The following is a 21,308-nucleotide window of genomic DNA, read 5'->3' as shown; positions in this document are numbered from 1 at the left end:
TGGTGCCCAGAGTCTTGTAGAATGGTAGAATTATCGCTTTATCACTGCAGTTAATCCCTTTTTTAATGCATGCCAATATTCTGTTTGCTTTGTTAGCAGGCTTACTAGGATCCCCAGGTCCCTCGGCATCCTAGATTCCCCCAGAGGTTTTCTCTCTAGTGTATAGATTGCATTGATATTTTTGCCACCCAAATGCATTATTTTAAACTTTTCTACATTAAACCTCATTTGCCATGTAGTTGCCCACCCAATTAATTTATTCAGATCCTCTTGCAAGGTTTCCACACCCTATTGCCCTGCTTAGCTTAGTATCGTCTGCAAATACAGAGATTGAACTGCTTACCCCATTCTCCAGGTTGTTTATGAACAAATTAAATAGGAGTGGACCACAGAACCCTGTGGGACCCCACTACCCACCCTGACCATTCCGAGTATTCTCCATTTATCACCACCCCCTGAACTCACCCTTATAGCCAGATTTTAATCCATGTACTCACCCTATGGTCCATGCTAACGGACCTTATTTTGTACAGTAAACGTTTATGGGGAACTGTGTCAAATGCTTTTGCGAAATCCAGATACACCACGTCTGTGGGCCTTCCTTTATCTAAATGGCAACTCACCTCCTCATAGAAGGTTAAGAGATTGGTCTGGCAAGAACGATTCCTCATAAATTCATGACGATTACTGCTAATGATACCGTTTTCATTACGAAAATCTTGTATATAGTCCCTTATCATCCCTTCCAAAAACTTGCATACTATTGATGTTAGGCTAACTGGTCTGTGATTCCTAGGGATGTATTTTGGGCCCTTTTTAAATTTTGTTGCTACAGTGGCTCCTGCAGATACCTTTTGGTTTGCATGGTGCTCCTGCCTCATTCCAGAGAAAGATGAACAAGACATTGCGACCACATCGCCAATACGCATCCACCTATTTGGACGATGTTGTCATCCATGGCCTAGATTGGAAAACTTTTACCCCCTGGTTCAAGCAGTAGTATATTCCCTTAGAAAAGCAGGACTCACTCACTCAACGGCTTGGAGGAGACCAAATACCTTGGTTACATTATTGGTCAAGGGCTGATCAAGCCTCAGATCAATAAGATAAAAACGGTTCAAAAGTGGCCCCAAGCTATAAATAAAAAGCAAAATTTGTGCATTTCTTGGGATCACAGGGTACTTTAGAAGTTTTATACCCAATTTTGCTACCATTGCAGCTCCACTGACAGATCTTAAGGGTAGAGGCTCGGTCATGATTAAGTGGAATCCTGAGTCAGAGAAGGCATTTCAAATGTTGAAGCAAGCTTTGTGCACAACCTGTGCTCATGACCCCAGATTTCACAAAGGAGTTTGTGGTACAGACAGACACCTCTGATGTGGGACTGAGTGCTGAACTGTCCCAAGTCAGAGATCAGGAAGGAGCACCCAGTGGTCTACCTAACAGAAAGCTTAACAGACATGAGAAAAACAATGTCAATAACTTAACACAGCCATTATTTTGTCTAAACCACTGGCAACAAAAGTGAGTACAAGTGAAAATGTCCAATTTGGGCCCAAAGTGCCAATATTTTGTGAGGCCACCATTATTTTCCAGCACTGCCTTAATCTTCTTGGGCATATTGCAGCACAGTGGCCAAGACCATTCAGCGGTTTAACGGGACAGGTTCCACTCAGAACAGGCCTCACCATGGTCGACCAAAGAAGCTGAGTGCACGTGCTCAGCATCATATCCAGAGGTTGTTTTTGGTTAATAGTCCATATCAGTGCTGCCAGCATTGCAGAGGTTGAAGGTGTGTGTGGTCAGCCTGTCTGTGCTCAGATCATACATATACACACTGCATAACATTGGTCTGCATGGCTGTTATCCCGGAAGGAAGCCTCCTCCAAAGATGATCACAAAAAAGCAAGCAAAAAGTTTGCTGAAGACAAGCAGACTAAGGCCGCGTACACACGGGCGGATTGTCTGCCCAACTAAGTTCGTCAGACAATCCGACAGACAGTCCGCTCAAAATTTGAATGAACAGACTTGACCACACACGATGAGCAGACAGTCCGCTGAAAGCGTGCGTGATGACGTGTACAGCACGTACGACGGACTAGAAAAACGACGTCCTATACACTGCAATGCAACCTTCGGCCGTGTAAATCCTTTCTGAGCATGCGCCATACTTAGTCCGTCCAACTTGCCTACACACGAGCGGACTGTCCGCTGAAACCAAGTTTGGACGGACAAAACCAAGTTTGAACGGACAAAATTACGGAAATTCCGTAAGACTTTGTTCGTCAGACAGTCCGCTGAAAAAGTCCGCTGAAGCCCACACACGAGCGGATTGACAATCCGCCCGTGTGTACGCGGCCTTAGACATGGATTACTGGAACCATGTCCTGTGGTCTGATGAGACCAAGGTAAACTTATTTGGTTCAGATGGTGTCAAGAGTGTGTGGCAGCAGCCATGTAAGGACTACAAAGTCAAGTGTGTCTTGCCTACAGTCAAGCATGGTAGTGGGCGTGTTATGGTCTGGGGCTGCATGAATTCTGCTGGCACTGGGGAGCTACAGTTCATTGAGGGAACCATGAATGCAAACATGTACTGTGACATACTGAAACAGAGCATGAACCCCCCCCCCTTTGGAGACTGGGTTGCAGGGCAGTATTCCCACACGATAACGACCCCAAAAACACATGCATATATGGTGTATTGGTAGGATATTATTCATTGGTTATGATATTGGAGTATTTACTCATTTTAAGTTTATTGGTTTTATGATGGAATAATGTTGTGCAGCATTATTTGAGATATATATTTATGGGTTGATGTGTGAAAACAGTCCAGTGTTTTGCAGCAACATTTAGTAGATTTGGAGAATTTACACATTACACATTTTTATTTGTAGTGGTTTAACACATTTTAGTGTTGCGCAGAGAATTGTATTTACTAATACCCATTAATATGCTGCTTTCTGGGGTGTGTAACTTGGCAATCCCAAGAGGCACAGGGGGGCAGGGGTCTTTACAATTGTGACCTAGGCCGGAAAGAAGGAAGTGCTATACCATACAGAAAAATACCAATTTTCTAAAGTTCTATAAGAGCGAGGGGGAAGAACCAGATGAGAATAAGTTCCTTTAACCAGTTCTGGACCGCCCGCATACGTTTACTGCAGCAGAGTGACCTCTGTGTGTGAAATCACGTACCTGTATGCGATTCACACCCACCGGCTAGCTCTGCAGTGATCGCATTCGATTCAGAACCGATCAATCAGGTCCAGACCAATGATTTATGGCCTGGATCTGCTGATCGGTTCTGACGAATGGCAATAATATAATATTCTATTCTGGAGTCCTTTTTGGAGCCAGCGTAAGAGAAGAGAGCATCAACATTGAGTATAAGCACTTCACTGGCACCAGATAACATAGTTAGGCACATTTAACCCCTTGATCACTCCCCCAGTTAACCCTTTCACTCCCTGTCACAGTGTCATTAGTACAGTCTACAGATCTTGTTTCTGATCACTGTATTAGTGTCACGGGTGATACCAGACAGCGTTAGATTGTCCGCCACATATTCACTAATGAATAGCAGGATCAGCCCCAACTCCTGCCAGCACTTGCATTTAGCCAAACCCCCGCCTCCCCCCAAAGAAGTGCAGTGTCAGTAGATCACTGTCACTTCCAATACACAGCACACAAAACTGCAGTGTTAGCAGAGTCTGGCCTGAACCCTGCTAGTGCTAGCAGGTACATTTTATTGTAGTGGTTTAAACTGTCCTTGACAGCCAGGTGCTTTTTTTTACCTGCGAGTCACACTAGGTACCTAGAAATGTATTGGCCAAAATGACAGATGAAAGATGCACTAGTAAAGAGGCCTACAGGGTACTGAGCATGACAGGTGAGAGCGATGGGTAATCCTCACTGTCAGAATAAGGCTCGGTATACAAACCCGTAGAGAGCAGTGGCACCCTCACAGATGGCTCTGACAATGGAGTAGTGGTCCCTGCTAAGGTCAGGCATACTCAACCCAGTTCCCAGGCTGCTGAGGTGCTACAACCACATGATGCTTGTATGCAGCAGAGTGCCAGTACTAGTGCCGCTCTACCTTCTGGTGAACTGGTGAGCACCAGTGGCCTAATACATCCTGGTCCTAGACAAACCAGCACTGCAGTAAAACTTGGTGATGTGGAGAGTACCATAATTGCAGTTCAAACTGGTAAGGTGGCTAGCACAAACAGTGTCCCGCAGCCACTAAGAATTCAAACATAGGCCCGTAGAGCCCATAGTTCACTTCCTGATAAGCTTGCAAATCCTGATTGGCAGCCCATAGATTCTGCAGCTCCCATACTTCCACCATTAACTGACTAAGCCCTTTGTTTTTAGCGGTTTTTCATGGAAGATCTGTTTGGATCTATTGTGTACCAAAGAAATTAATATGCCAATCATTTTATCGCTGCAAACCCACATTTGACCCTTGCCAGACAATTTGCATGGAAACGATATCCGAATGCAAGACTTTTTTGGGCCTAGCCCTCAACATGGGCATTACTAAAAAAAAAAAAAAATAATATATACGAGTTGGTCATATTGGTCCACAGACCCAATTCATCATATGCCTGTGTTCTCTGCTGCCATGGCCAGGACTAGCTATTAGCAAATCTTGCTGTTTATGCTCTTCAACGACAATGAACTGTTGCCCTCAAGGGAACACTGAATATTACCAGCTCCACAAAATGTGGCCCCTCAAACCATTTCAACCAAAAATTTGCAGCCTGGATATACCCCTAACAAGCTGTCTATGTAGAGGAGTCCCTGATTACATTTTCTGGCCACCTTGTTTTCAAACAGTTCCTCCCCAGCAAGCGTGCCAGATATGAGGTCAAAATGTATAAGCTCTGTGGCAGGGCAACAGGCTATACATGGACTTTTTTTGGTTTACGAGGGAAAAGATAGCAGTGTGGAGCCTTGTGACTGCCCAGACTACATAGGGAGCAGAGTCAAGATTGTTTGGGAATTGGTGTCCCCCTTATTCAGAAAGGTGTACCACTTGTACATACAATTATTACACAAGCATGCCTCTTTAGACACCTTTTTGCATTCAGAATTGGCGCATGTGACGCCATGCGACCTAATCGCTGGGGCTTCCTCCAATGGCTTTTAAATTCTGAAAATAGAAGGGGGGAGAGAGCCTGCTTGAGAAGTAATGAATTGCTAATAGGGAGGTGGAAGGAAAAACAGAAGGGTTTTTTTTCCTTCTATTCACGCAGATATGTCAGTTCAAACTACAACGGCGACTGGTGTTGTTGAGAAGTCCCTCTGTGTCCAGAACTACAACCTTAACATGGCAGGGTGCATGTTAGATACGTCAGTCCAAACTACAACGGGGACTGGTGTTGAGAAGCCCCTCTGTGTCCAGAACTACAACCTTTTTTTTTTTTAATCTTTAAATTTTTTTATTTTATTTGCTTTATATTCAAATTTACAAATATTGCCACAGAATAATCACATACAATAATTCCCCTTACAAACAAATTTCCCTTATCCCCCCCTCCCATCCTCCCTCCCCCTATCAACCCTCTCCCCCTCCCATTCCCTCCGCCGATAATATTCAATTCACAATTTATACAAAAGAAAATTTTAAATAACATCAAACTTAAACAAATTACTCATTCCCTTCTCCCATCCCCCTCCCCACCTCTCATTCATTCCCTCCTTCATCCATCACTCTTGCAACTTACTCACCCTTTCTCATTGCTCACCCCACTTTCCCCATATTTTAACAAACTTCCCATAATTACCTCTTTTCCTATATATGTATTCCTCCTTTTTTATGTTATCTTTCACCCTTTCCATCCATTCCTTTACTGTAGGCGCTTCCCTCCTCTGCCATTTAAACGCAATTAATTTCCTCCCCTGAAAAAGGCATCTAATGACAGCTGTGTGGATATCCCTTCGTACCTCCTCTTCTTCTATCAATCCCATTATACAGATTTTAGCTTCTACTTCCAATGATAACCCAAACACTTTATTAATTTTCCCTATTATTCCTACCCAATATCTATATAATCTTGGGCATCGCCAAATCATATGCATTAAATCTCCTCTTCGGTCCCCACACCTTTGGCATTCTGCATCCTGTCTACTCCCAAATCTAAACAATTTAAGAGGAGTGTAATATACCCTATGGATTAAATACATTTGAGATATACTATTTGATGGAGATAAGGAAACTTTCGCCCCCAATGCCAGAACCTTTTCCCACTGTTCTACCGATATTGGGCCCACCTCTCTTTCCCATTTTGCCTTTTTTTTCTCCTCTATTACCCCTTCTTGTTCTGTTCCCTTTAGATACCTATAGATCTCAGAAATACCTCCTTTCAATATATTATAGCTTATGATTCTCCTGAGTGCAGGCATCTTACTCCATTCCAACTTCCTGTTTCTAAATTGTGCCTCTAACGCATGTTTAATTTGTATATAATTAAGGAGGTAATAAGCCGGTAACCCATATTCATCCCTTAGTTCCTGAAATGTTTTCAGTCTCCCGTCCTTATATAGTTGTACTAAGAAGTGTATGCCCCTCCGATCCCATTCTACTAATCTCCCCATTTTCTTAATTTCCTCTAAGTTTTTATTTTCCCATATTGGTGAGAATTCTGTATATCCTCTGTACCCCAATATTACTTTTACCTCCTCCCAACACTTTACCATCAGTTGGACTGTGGGGCAGCTGGTCCTAAATGAGTCGGCTTCCACGGCTTCCGCGACCGTATTATGTGGAGTATCCCTCCCCAGGGGACCACCCCCCCTTCCTGTCACTGCCACCAGGTTACCTCCCCTCATATACTGTAATTGGGCAGCCAGAAAGTAGTATCTCATATTAGGTAGTGCCATCCCACCCATTTCCCTTGGTCTCTGTAGTACTTGTAAGCTAATTCTTGCCACACTGTTCTTCCATATCACCTCTCTAAACAAACTTTCCATTTTTTTAAACCAATATTTTGGAATCCAAACCGGTGAGTTTTGTATAACATATAATATTTGAGGCATCCACACCATCTTAATTAAGTTGCACCTACCGGCTACTGACAAGGGGAGGTTCTTCCATATTCTAATTTTACGCTTTAATTTTGACATAAGTGGAACTAAATTCCCTGCTATATACTGCCTTGGGTCTGCCATCATATTCACTCCCAAGTACTTCATTTGTTTAACTGTTTCTATTTGGGATACCTGTACTGGCAGTGAGGTATCGAGGGGATCCACTGGTAGGAGGGCAGATTTTTCCCAGTTAATTTCAAGTCCAGAGAAATACCCGAATTCTTTTATCAGGGTCATTGCCGCCACCAATGAGGGCCCCGTGTCCCCTAATAACAGCAATACATCGTCTGCATACAAAGCAACCTTTTCCTCTTCGTTCCCTCTTTTAAACCCCCGGATATCCTGCGCCTCTCTTAAGGCTATAGCCAGAGGCTCCATCGAGAGGGCGAAAAGCAGGGGTGACAAAGGGCACCCCTGTCTTGTCCCCCTCTCCAAATGGAACCCCTCTGAACATTCCCCATTTATTCTCACTTTCGCCCTAGGACCTGTATACAGTACTCTTATCCATTGCATAAATCTCGGACCAAATTGAAATTCCGCCAACACCCTCCTCAAATAATGCCACTCCACACTATCGAAGGCTTTTTTTGCATCTAAGGACATAACTGCTCTATTCCCTTTGTTTTCTGAAGGAATCTGAATGTTTAAATAGGTGCGTCTCACATTCATATTTGTGGACCGCCCTGGGATAAACCCAGTTTGGTCCTAATGTATTAGTTTTGGTATTATATTTTTTACCCTTGTTGCAAGTACTTTTGCCAAAATTTTAACATCTGAACACAGTAACGATATAGGTCTATATGATGCAGTCTCCAATTGGTTTTTCCCTTCTTTTGCTAGGACCACCACTGTGGCCTCCATCATTGATTGCGGCAACTGTCCCGCTTCAAAAGCGCCATTGAACACCTGTAGGAGAGCCGGTAAAAGTATCTCCCCAAATTTTTTATAAATCTCTATCGGCAGTCCATCCGGACCTGGTGCTTTCTGATTTGTCATTTCTGCTGTTACTTTTTGCAGCTCCTCCAGGGTCAATGGTGCTTCCAAGCCCTCCCTATCTTCCTCCGACAGCCTGGGTAATGTTATTTTCCCAAAAAATTCCTGCATCTCCCCCTCTACTTCAGAGTTTGAAACTTTATATAGTTCCTCATAATATTTTCTAAACTCTTCCACTATTTCAGGTGTTGACTTCCTCATACCTCCCTCCCTGTCCAATATCGCCGGTATTATTGGGGACGAGCTATTTGATTTAGCAATCATTGACAATACCCTCCCCACTTGTTCCCCTTCGCCAAAGAAGGACTGCCTCTGGAACTGCCTTTTCTTCTCTTCTTTCTCCCATATAAGTCTTTTATATTCTACCTGATTTTTCTCCCATTCCTTGGAACTTTCTTCTGAGGGGGCCCTTATATACCTCTCTTCTGACCTCCTTACCCTTTCTTTTGCTTCTATTTCCTTTGCTAACCCATTCTTCTTAATCTGCGATATCTTTTTTATTAGTTCCCCCCTTAAGAAGGCTTTCAAGGTATCCCACATTATTCCCAGGGACGTAGATCCCACATTTATGCTCAAAAATTCTTTTAGATTTTCTTTTACCCCCTCCATGTTATCCATTAGTTCTAACCAAAATGGGTTTATCTTCCATTCCCTTCTACTACATCCTCTCCCTATTGTCATTAAAAACATTACCGGTGAATGGTCCGAAATTCCCCTTGGCTCGTACTCCACTTTCTCCACCATCCCCAGCGCCTCTTCATTACATTCACAGCACCATATCGATCCTGGACAAGGTGGAGTACGTCTTAGAGTGACAAGAATACTGTTTTTTTAAGGGGTTCCACCTTCTCCATATATCCACAAAACCCGTTTCTTCACAGAATTGAAATAACAACCCATTAGGTCCCTCCCTACTACCGACCTTCTGTGGGAACCTATCTATTTTTTGATCCATTATCATATTAAAGTCCCCTGCTATTATAACTGGGATTCCAGGCTTATCCTTTATAAACTTCAGCAGTTCATATAATATTTCTGCATTAAATGGTGGTGGGATATACACAGTTGCAATCACACATACTCTACCTTCTATACCACAAAAAAGGAACACATATCTCCCTTTAACATCTACGATGCTCTGCCTGCAGGTTAGGCCCGACCCAGGATCTATTAAGACACTCACTCCCCTTGAGTAGGAAGTGTATGTAGAATGATATTGTATCCTATATTTTCTGTGTCTTAGCACACTGATTGTATCACGGTCCAGGTGGGTCTCCTGCAAACAGAGCATCCCATAATTACCCATATTCCCCATGGAAAATAACGCACGTCTCTTCAGCTGTTCCTTCACCCCCCGTATATTCCAAGAACAAATTTTAACCTTTTTAGTGAAGTTCCCTACCTTACTGCTTACTCCCATATTTAAAACCTAAATCACAATATCATACTTTTATTCTCCATTCTACGTGCTTTCTCTGTGTTTTCACACGTGATCTCCCCCTTGCTTTTTTCTTTTTTCCCTGTGCTCCAAAATTTTAATCCCACACATATTTTGTATCTCAAATTTACCATATTTCTTATGCACATTTTACACACATTTTATATAAATTGAACAATATTATTTCCTTGTGCCTCTCTTAATTTCATTTTCTTGTGCCCTTTTTCCCTGACCACCGTATTCAATCATCAACTTTATACTTAAATATTTTTTTTTTGTGCAATTAATAATCCTTTACCATGCCTACCTATATCCTTTCCTATCCTTTCAACCTCCTTTCTCTCGCTATCATTCATCCATTCATACTCCCCATCCCTTTTTTCTTTCCCCTCCCCAACCCTCCCATGCCCCACTTGGGGCCCTTCTAAGGGGCTTCCAACATGACCGTTTTTACCTCCCAGGGTGATATATCCTCCCCACCTACTCGCCCTACCCACCCACTCCCAAAACTCTTATTTCTATAACAAAAAATAGTCCACATTACTGCCGAGGAAAAAAAAAAAAAAAGGGGGGAAGGGGGGAAGAAGAGAGGGAGGGAGACAAACAGAGCAATATGGGGGCATTCCCTCTTAGTCCAGAAAAAAAAAAAAAAAGGAAAAAAATGTCCATTTTCTTTCTGTTTTCATATTACAGCATTCCTCTCTGTTGCAGCAGACATTTATTTTCCTCCAACCACGACTTAACTTCTTCTGGACTATTAAAAAATGTGTTTTCCCCAAATGCTGATACCCTCAACTTTGCCGGATAAAACAATGCATAGTTCACTTTAAGACTCTGCAATTTCTTTTTGCACTCTATAAACTTGGCTCTCTGTCCTTGCAGCTCTGGGGAAAAATCCGGATACAATGAAATCTTTATCCCATTATATTCAAGGTTACGCAGTTCTCTTGCTCTTTGAAGGATAACAACTTTATCTCTATAGGACAGCAATTGGATGATTATGGGTCTAGGATGACTTCTTCCTTCCACCATCCTAAACGGAATTCTATACGCCCTTTCAATTGCAAAAAATCTTGATAGCTTCTCACTCCCTACTTTATCCTTTATCCCTATTTCCATAAATTCAGCAAGATTATTGCCTTCACTTTTCTCCGGGACACCTAAAACTCTGATATTTTTCCTGCGTATAATATTTTCCATATTGTCCATTTTAGCCATACACAAATTTAACTGGCCCTTCATCATTTGCATCTCCTGTTTCAGCGGGAGTACATCATCCTCCACCTGGCTGACTCTCTCCTCCATATCTGATATACGGGCCGCAGTTTTCTGTACTTCATTTTTAAGATTTATCCCATCTTCTCTTATCTGCTTTAATTGGTCTGATACATCATCCAATGATAATTTACGTGTATTCACCGCAGAAAGAATTTCTTTTAGTGATGGTTCTTTACCTTTTACCCAAATTTCTCCTTCTGTACTTATCTCAGTGTCCCGTCCAGTCCCCCTCTCCAAGGAGAGATTACTCACGGACGCTTGTGCTTCCGATATTCCACCCATTACACCCGTAGTGTCCGACCGGACTGCCACACATATTGCTTTATTTAAACTTGTCGGCTCTATTTCGGTCGTCAAGCCCTGGCTTTTCCTTCCGACCGTTTGCACGGCTGCAGTACTCTGCGGCCGCCCCTCTCCGACTTGCACGTTCTTTTTAGGTGTTTGGTTTGGAGTCTGATTAGGCGTATGGGCATATCGCTCCAGTTTAGAAGCGGCGGCAGCAGCAGCAACGCCTGTCAGCCCGGTCGAGTGACCAGCCTTATCTTTGGAACTACGTAATGTTTGTGATCCATTATGTGTGGTCGCCTCCTCCACCCCCCTTTTCCTAGTCATACCTTCAGGTCTTACGTCTCTTCCACCGGGGGGGGGGGGGGGTATCGCTCAATCCCTCCCTTCGCTTTGATTCCCTCTCTCACAGGGTTTCTTACGTGGGGATCGGTGTTCCTCTATGGGAGAGCTTCCTGTGGCGACCTCCACATATCTCCACTGTTGCGCCGTTCGGTCAACCGAATGTACCGTTACTCTCGCTTTGGTGGCGTCACAGCTTCGCAGCGTCCCCTCGTTTCGGCACCTCAACGCTCGGCTTCTCCTTCCCTCCTCCTCCTCCACACTACCTTGGCAGCATTAGTCTCTGGAGCGAGCGGTAGGTCTGAGCCCGCCGCGACCTCTCACCCTGACATCCGGTCACGCCCCCCTGTGCGCAGAACTACAACCTTAACATGGCAGGGTGCACTTCAACGACCAGATGATGGGGCCATACATAGCTGCCTGTAAGGCCAGACGCTGATACAAAAAAAAGTGTCTGTATACTTAGTTGTGTCAGTAGCAAATGCAGATATAGGTGTGACACCTTATTTTGTCCCTCCTGTCCTGACCAACCTGTTTTCTGCATTCAGGACTGTTTCCGTCGTACCACACACTAGTGGATTATTAGTATAGGGTACAGCATGGCACACATTCACATAGGGTAGCCAAAGATGTTAGATGGCTATCTTATTTTGAGAGACTGGAACGCAAAAAAAAGTTTTTTTTATAGTTACAAAAAAAGTGTAAAAAATAAATAAACAAAAATATAAAAATAAATAAATAGTCGTCATTTTAGTGAGTTCTGTTCTTACTGTTTTACTGTACTGTATACTATACTGCTATATTGTAATGTTTTATCATTACTAGGTTCTATTGTTAACCATTGTTTGCTTTGCCGGTACGCCATTCAGGTACAGCACAGATCTGTTTATTCTGACAGCAATAGGGTGCGCTCTTAGCATACGTAAATCATTGACCAGGACAGGCGAAACAAGCAATTGCTTGGGGCCCCCGAGCTGGCCTGGGGCCCCAGCCACTGTCCCCATTTGACATGCTTGTATATGAAATTACATATGCAGTGAGAAGCTACTGGATTTGTACAGTGATTTAAGCATTGCTTTGCATCTACTCCAGACACTCCGTGTGTCAGTGGGCTCTGGTAAGAGGAGCTTTTCAGCTTTGAAGCTGATAAAAAATTACATGGAGGTCCACCATGGGCCAAGAAAGGCTCACAGGACTGGCACTTAAGTCAACTGAGCGTGATGTTCGCCAGTCTTTGGACATGGAGTACATTGTGATTGCCTTAGCAGAAAACAAGGCTCGCAAACAGCAGTTTTAGATAATTTGCACGTTTGTGAAAACTATAAAATGTTAATGCGAGTGTGTGTGTGTTTTAAGTATGTTGGATTTAGTTATTGTGCACTTTAATGTATATTTGATTTTATGGTACAGTGTTTTTTTTTGCAAATATTCAATTGTTGAAAATGTTAACATTTTATGCACATTATATGCACCAGCAGTATTTGCACTGTAAACATTTATATAAAGTGTTGGTGAACTTAAACTGCATCACCATGCTGTGATTCCTGTAGGCTTTGCGTGCAGGGGGTTAAGGGGGCCACCATGTCCATTTTGCTTGGGGCCCCCAAATTCCTTCAAATAGCCCTTTCATTGACTACAGCGCTGCAGTAGTCAGTTTTACCACCGCAGTGAAAAAAAAAAAAAAGAGCATATATGATGAAGCATAGAGGCTGGGGTGGAAAGAGGGCGGATGCTTTGCCTTGTATTTTGTTACTCTTTTTTGGCACAGATATCAATAAAAAAAAGTTGTTGTTTCATTGAGTTAATGATTTATTCTTATGGTGTTTTATTGTTAAAATTTGTGCAAATTTCCTGTATACTTTGGCATGCAGTATTTTTTTTTCACTTTTCTTGGCAGATATTTCTTCATCTACATCGATCGATGTTCATGGTGGAATCTTTTAGGTTCTCTTTTTTCGTTCAGGCCCCAGGCTGAATATATTCCCACAAGGACCAGCAACGTATTGGTATGTTGCTGGAACTTGAGTGGTTATACTAGGATGATACCTGCAGGTTTAGGCATCATCTTGGTATTGTTTCTTTCAGCCAGCATTCAGCTTTCATATAAAAGCAATCCTAGCTCTCAATTAGCTGCTAAACTGCTTTTATAAGCAGTAGGAGGGGACATTTCCCCCCCCCCCCACCTCCTTCCATGGTTTTCTCATGCTCTCCTGTCCAACCGGGTAATCCGAGAATGCAGCCAGTGGTTCCACCAGGTGACCATAGAGCTGATCAAAGACCAGAAGAGCTCCAATCATCGCTATAGCCTAAAAAAAACAGGAGCTATGAGCATTTTACCACTTTGGTTTCTCCAGATATAGACAGAGGCATCTTTAAATTGGTGTAATCAGATGCTTTCCCAATTTAAAGATCTTTTCATATTCCACATGCGCAACAATACATTTCCCCAACTTACCAATGCATTCTGCTAGCCGAGAACCTCCGATATACTGAGTTGTCCAAGTGAAGGCAGTTTTAGTTCCACATTCCTCATACAGCCTACTCCTTCTCAAAAAGGCAAAATCATAGCCCTTGAGTAAAAAAATTAAAAATGTCATGAGTCAACAAACCAAAACAAAAACAAACAAAAAACAGGATTTCCCTTCCACACATTTGAAGGAACCCTCCCTGTTGCACTACTGTATTCTGACAGCAGGGACTCTGCCACTGTCAGAATACATTGATCAGCATTGCAGCAGATTGGCTGCATGCATTGATTGAAATATTTGCAACATTCCTATGTAAGAGTAGACGATTAGATTGACTTCTTTCTAGCAGGAATGGCCACAGATGATCACAGTTCTGCTGAACTAGCAGAATATTGATCCATCTATGGTCCAGCTACAGCAGAATATTGATCTATGGTCCAGCTACAGCAGAATATTGATCCATCTATGGTCCAGCTTAAGTGTTAGTCTAGATTTTATCTATGTTCATAACATGAAGACAAGACTTCTCCATGGTTTTGGGGGGGGGGGGTTATACAACATTTAAAAAAGCATTAGCCAATATTATTGGAGCTCAGTTGTAATATGGAAGCTGGTTTACCTGTCAAATAATTTGTATCTGTCTATCTGATCCTGAGATTTAAATAGCTCTGCCCCGACATCATAGCTAGGTTGGTGAGCTGACTTTTCTATGCTCCAGTTTAGTTTTGCACAGAGTAGGGATGGGTACATTTATTTAATTTTGTCAGTGTATCATTGGACAAAATCCACTTCCTCCCCCATGAAGCAACAGAAAATGAGAAGAAAAAAAAAATCCCTCAAAGTGAAGCTATATATGAAAAACTGATCAGCTGAAAATACATTGTTAATATAAAATCTTATCAATATGTGCTATTGTTTTAAAGACTTTTGTTTCTATGTATAGTTAGTAATTATCTATGTACCTGCAGTACAGTGACATTGCATTGCAGTTCCTCTTATCACAGTGCAGAACTATGTCAGCTCTGACCTACAATGAACTAATGAACACTATCTCTAGGTGGCTTATCCTGTAATTTTCATCTCAAAACTGTCAGTAAAGAAGCCATTTACACTGTCTAAAATACAGATAGCCACTAGTGACGAACCTGCATAGGAAATACTGTATATGTATATCCTATAACTTAAAATAATTACAACAAAAATGTGAACTAAAAGACAGAAAGTAACATCTTGTATAAGTATTCAAAATAACCATTTGACAGCACTAAAAAAAAAAAATTAATAAAAGTAAAAAAAAAAAAATACCTGATTACACATTGGTTTGCAGTAATAGTTGTCAAAATAAACACACACCAATCCTCCATTTTTCGGTATCCGAGGTACAGGGCAGTTGGTCAATTTCACAATCTGTTCAAAAGCTATAAACAGCAAGAGAAGAAAATTGAATTATAGGTCATGTCCAGAAATGTTAGATAACCGTGCCCATCTGTAATCTGGGAATGTGGGCATGCGAGAAATGAGTAGCGACCAAAATCCAGTTGGAAGTAATAATAGATTACAGCTTGAGATGACTCAGTCAGCACCATCAAATGACCCAAAGAGCATCAGCATATGTATTTTTGGACCTGCTAGTATCAAACTTAAATCTGGCAAAAGAGAGTACCCATCAATCTTGATACCCTCATCCCCTGCAGCTGATTAAAGCAGATTTTTATGATCTGAAAATATAATATAAAATATAATGATGCAATGGAAGAAATCAAAAGATGACTGGGTGCCATGCCCAAAAATAAATAAATTAACTAGCAAGCCCCCAATGAAAAGTGAAGGCGGCATAAAGAAAACTTGGAGAAATCTTATAAAACTAATGTCACTGCGGAAATATAAACTTAGCCTACCTTATTTAGCCACAGTGAGAAACTCAGTAATCACTATTTTTTAATGTCTGAGGAGCAATTGGTCACCCCACAAGGCTGATTCTGAAATTCATCATAAAAGCAGAGCATCTGGTGCTGCAGGCTGATTTCTTTGACTAGTTTTAGGCCTCAGTAGTGGGTAGGGCAGTGTACAGGGGCCAGTAGGGCAGTATATAGAGGTCAGTAGGGTTAAAAGAAGTGTACAGAGGCCAGCAATAAGAAGAGCAGTGTATGGGGATCAGTAGGGCAGAGGGGTCAGCAGGATATGGTATTGGAGGGTCCGGAGGAAAAGTACAAGGGGTTAGGAGGGTATGATATTGGAGTACTAGGATGGCATGGTACTGGGGGCTCATGATAGCAGAATACAGGGGGCCAGGAAGGTACAGTACTAAAGGGCTAGGAGTGCAGGGAGGTCAGTAGGGTATGGTTCAGGGAGGTCAAGAATAGTCACAAATAAGCTGATGATAGTAGTTGGTGAACCTCGGTAAGCATTGTGTTGCCTATAGGCCTGAGTCAAGGGACCAAGAGATAGCACTTTGTTTGACGGGCTATACAAGAACACCTGGATCCAGGACAAAGTAACCAAGAAAGGGTAGCTATGTTTGTTATGTTCTTCAGCTTGGCATAGAGATTGCCATTACAATAAGCTGCTGCAAGATGGTTCTTACATGAAGAAAAATTGTTGCACAGGTCTGGAGAGAAGAGAACAATGTCTTACTTGTATAGGCTAAGTGCAAAAGACGTCATGAAGACCTTGCTGGCATCATTTTGAAAGACTGTCAAGCCATTGCATAACCTTTGGGGCATCACGAGGTATTCTTAATGCCTATTAAGAATGGTGCTGAAAACTGTTATCCACTTGTCCCCTATCCTATCCCAAAAACAGATTAAATTATACACACACCTCTTAAAGAGGTTTGCATTTAGTCCCTGATGAAGTCACGTGATCAATGACGATACGCGTAGGATTGGCCTAGGAGGATACCGGAAGTGACGTCCGGGGTACGAACGAGGAAGCCGTTCATTGTTTGTTAGATGTAAAAACGTTTGAATTTTACTGCATAAATGTGAGTACCCAGGACTTGGTCCTTTTATAATAAAGTTTTTGTGTGACGTACTTCACTATTGGAGCCCCCCTTCTTTTCTTTCTTGGGTCTGACTTGCGATCCTTTGCGGAGTATCTGGCGGAAAAGTTTTGGGGGCGCCCAGACTGCATCTAGGACATACACCGCAAAGTATTGGAGTACCTCTACACCCATTGAGGACACACATCCCATTTGAGGACACAACCGCTATATTGGAGCATATTGCTGTCTGACTGACAGCAGTGAGGTAAGGTACCCACTGCACTCAGTGTGTGAGCACCCACGGTTAAGGAGCTGCAAGACCACTGGTGGAATTATCCCGGGGTTGTTCACAGGATTAATTTCTTCACATAGCACAGCGCGGATTTATTTCATTTCCTGCATGAACTTTATTACAAAGTCTTTTATGTTAATTTAGAGACACTTTTAGCAATCACGTTTGTTGGACTATTGTCTTTGTACTCTGTGATATATATTTTTCACACACCGCTCCATATATATTAATTTTTTTTTGTGTTTTTTTTATATATAAGTTTTGCACACATGTTGGCACTTGGATGCACTTTCATGGACTGACACAGATTTGTTTGATGTCACGATTCTTTTGAAGTATTTGTATTAAGAGTTGCGTTTTTATCTGGCACTTTATTACGATTGTATAGATCATTTTAGTTCCTTCATTTATGAATAATAGTAGGAACTAGTCTTACTCCGAGCACTGTATTAATCACTTGGCAATAATTTCTTGCACTAAAGTGAGTAGTTATAATTAATAGGAATTTTAATCGCATGAGTGCGCCTTTAAGATTTTATGCGATTATTTATTCACTGTGTTATTAGATTTAATTTGGCGTGGAGCGCAACACCATTTATTTTTTATGCCCTGGGTCCTGACCCCTAGGCTCATCCTGCTTTAACGTGTGAAGGTTAACCCACCCAAGTTGGAAAGTTAGGGCACAGAAGCACACCAGTGGCAGAGTAGGGGACAAGAGCTGTGTGAGAGACAGAAACTAAGGATTGTGGACCACCCCAGAACAAAAAGGAGCATAAAGTGGAGCATAGTGGATCAGGCTGTTAGGATTAAGTTTACCTGCTGGTGGCACTATCCCACTCTGGGCTGTTTGCTGCAGTACTAGTGTCCACCAGCAGGTGTCACCCAGGAGCCAGCAGGCTAGTGTAATCAGGCTAATTAATGTTTAGCTGCCTGGGGGCTACTTAAGGCTTTTCCTCCCTTCCCCAGGTGCATCCCACGATTCTGGTCCCTTCCTTGCCAGCTGTGCCTAGCTTGATCCAGTCTGTACTGATCTGCCTTGTTTCTATTAGAGTACCCTGGAGATACCCCTTCCTTGCATTCCCTTACCCTTGTTAGATGATTTTTGTATATAGTTAGTGTTAGGTTCCTTTGTTATTTGTCTTTTGGGGTTTGTTTATGTTCACATGTGTTTGCTGTGTTAATGGTTCTGCTGTGTTTCATTATAAATAAATATCACTTTAATATACATATTCTTTGTTTGGTCTCAGTTCCCTTGTGTAGCTATGTGTCTGGTCTCCATAGCCGCTAATCCTGACACAGGCAGCATGACTGCAGAAGTCTCTGAAGTCAGCCAGAATACAATTCTGGAGCATACCAGATTAGGCAGCAGGACTACAGGCCATATCAAAACAGGCAGGAACAGTGCTAAAAGGGAACAGAGAACCAAAGTACAGGTCAGGAATTGGGATAGGCAGCAGACAAGCAAATACGAATAATAACAATAAATGTAGATTTTGGAAAAAGTACAAAGGATATCAGATATGCATTAGAATTGTGAATTATAAACACCAAAACCATGTTAGTTGGTTCACATGGTCTGAGCTTGTTCAGGCCATACTGACTGTATAAGGATGGATGGTCAAGAAAATTGAGCTCCAGACAAGATACACAAGAACATTCAAATGAATATTTCAAGTCAAATATACAGTGCAAACTTTGAAAATGGGTGTATGGTTCACAGTTTGTAAATCAGGAGCAGATTGATGGTTAGGAAAGAGAAACAGATGAGGATGAGGATAAGGAAAATGGAAAAGTGAGGGGCTAAAAGGACAGAAGTAAGAAAAGGTGGAGAAAAAAAAAAAAAAAAAAGAAGGGGGGGGGGGACAGCTCTAGGGTATCTAAAGGAATAAACCAAAAAGGTTTCCCTTTCACAGAGAGAAGGGGTTTAATTGTTTTCCTGGCTTCCCCCTCCAATTCAGATCAATAGAGAACTTAAAGCAGTTCTTCACCCTAAAGGGGAAGTTCGTCTCGCTGCTGCCCCCGCCGCCATCCTCTGTCAGGGAAATCGGGAAGTGAAGCATTGCGGCTTAACTGCCCGGTTCCCTACTGCGCATGCGCGAGTCGCGCTGCGCGTCTCTTCTGGTCCCCCGCTGTGTCCTGGGAACTGTGTGTTTCCCAGAACACAATGGGGGGCAGGGCGTCTGCGGGGGTCTGCGGCGGTCTGCCCGGAAGTGGGTGCAGATACCTGGATTATCCAGGTAATTGCACCCCCCTCCCCTCTGAAAGGTGCCAATTGTGGCACCGGAGGGGGAGGAGGGATCAGATTAGCGAAACTTCCCCTTTAGGGTGAAGAACCGCTTTAAAGAATTTTTATGAATATTGGTAAGTATAATGCTGAGTTTCTCATTAATAAAGAACGAATGAGTCTATGTGTTGTCTGATTTCCGTGACATATGCAAATTGTTTCGTCCAAGCTCTAGCAATGGTTTTTTTGGTTGCCAAGAGCACAAACATGGCTAGAATAAATTGGAATTTTGTAAGGATGGAATGTTTTAAATGAAGAGGTGCAAGCCAAGGGTCTTTCTTGATGCAACAGTGGAATAGATTGTAGAGCACATTGAAGACGTTGGTCTAGAATCTAAGAGGGGAAAACACAGCATCCCTAAGTGCAGTAGTATGGATGCAGTTTAAAAATAGGTTGTCACAAGGGAAAGTAAAAACAGCACTTGAAAGACATGACAGTCTCACTCTGAATGCCCAAGGAAGGTCCAGCTGTGCGTGCATCTCTAATGTATGAGGTGCAATGGTGTCCCGCACTGGCTACTCTGTCAGTATGGAGATTGCTGGGAGCTCGGAGGGTGATGTGGCTTCCAGTGTAGGAGGCGGCTTTGCGTTTGGAGCATGCATCCTTCTTAAGGCAATTCTAGGGGCCATCTTGGAAGTGGTATATGTAGGCTGGGTTTCAGGAGACCACGCTCAGACATAAACCCAACTTAAGGAGACAACCTAGCTAGTATGTAAACAGTGCGCTGCAGGAGAACATTTGTACAATGTTAAATATATGCTGTGTTATGATGTACAGTATTACCATAGGGGAGTTGTTAAATGTTTTAACCTCCCTGGCGGTACGATCATTTCGGATTTTAGGTGCTAAAAGCGGTACCATTATTTTGCATGAAAATTTGGCGTTTTATATTGTAGTCCTGCAATTCTTAGGAATAACTCACTTAAATCTGTCCAAACCAGAGTCTAGCAGACATCCCAGGTATAATAAAGTTTGAAAAATGAAATCATAAATTATAATATAATAAATAATTATAAATAATTGTACCAAATAATAACATAACAATAATAAAAATTATTCAATAATGTAATCAAATCAAAAACACTGAAATTTGCTCAGTTGCAGAATTGTTGCTGTCATTACTTTTCAGTATTTGAGGACGGATCTCCCCACAAATCGCTATCGCTCAATTCTGCGAGTGATTCCAATTTATTATCGCTGTTTTCTAGCTGGTCTAAAACCATTTTTGATGTAAAAGGACAGTTTTGGTTGCTATGGACAATCTCCAGTTTCCATGCATAAAGAACAGTTTTTATTACATAAAACTGCATGCAGGACACTGGGCAGACCACTAGGGACAATGGGGATGTGAAATATTTACATACAGCAATGTAATCTGTAAGATTACATTATACTGTATGTTTACTGTTTGTTTCACTTTTTGAATTTGGCGCCGATCTCCGTCCCCGTGCGTCGCAACGCTCGCAGGGCACGGAGATCGGCGATGTGATAGATCGAGCGAGACACGGCTCCCTCGTACAGCGGGGAGACAACGCTGGATCCGAGGGAGAAGGTGAGTAAACGTCCTCCTGGATCCAGCGATGCAGTCCCGAGTCTGGCTCGGGGATACCGCTTTTGGTATGAAAATTCCACCCCGAGCCAGACTCGGGAATACCGTCAGGGGGGTTAAATGAAGAGGTGCAAGCCAAGGGTCTTTCTGGATGCAACTGTGGAATAGATTGTAAAGCCCGACAGAGCAAGTCCACCAGACGTGCATAACATATCATATGCCATAACAGCCTTGGAAGCATAATAGGGAGTGTGAAGGGTGGAGGTGGGCAAGTCTGGTAGGAACCACACACCAATGGGTGAGT

The 21,308-nt window shown here is 42.5% G+C and overlaps 1 protein-coding gene across 9 annotated transcripts in view; it reads right to left on the bottom strand.

Annotated features, from left to right (window-relative positions):
- The window catches only part of LOC143930540 (uncharacterized), a 103,536-nt gene that overhangs the window by 14,467 nt on the left and 67,761 nt on the right, over window positions 1–21,308 (bottom strand). For 8 of the 9 annotated variants that reach the window (XM_077454913.1, XM_077454914.1, XM_077454917.1 and 5 more), the window contains 2 exons: window positions 15,202–15,314; window positions 13,884–13,998 (listed from right to left, as the gene is read on the bottom strand). In XM_077454913.1, the coding sequence (XP_077311039.1) occupies window positions 13,884–13,998; window positions 15,202–15,314 (228 nt within the window). The remainder of the gene's footprint in view (window positions 1–13,883; window positions 13,999–15,201; window positions 15,315–21,308) is intronic. The other variant, XM_077454921.1, reaches the window with a different exon arrangement.

The sequence above is a fragment of the Lithobates pipiens genome, unplaced genomic scaffold (genome assembly GCF_037356315.1).
Source record: "Lithobates pipiens isolate NorthernLeopardFrog02 unplaced genomic scaffold, aLitPip1_a1.2 Scaffold_25, whole genome shotgun sequence".
NCBI classification, from domain to species: domain Eukaryota; kingdom Metazoa; phylum Chordata; class Amphibia; order Anura; family Ranidae; genus Lithobates; species Lithobates pipiens.
The sequence above is the reverse complement of the archived record's forward strand: the minus strand, read 5'-3'. Positions and strand labels throughout refer to the sequence as shown.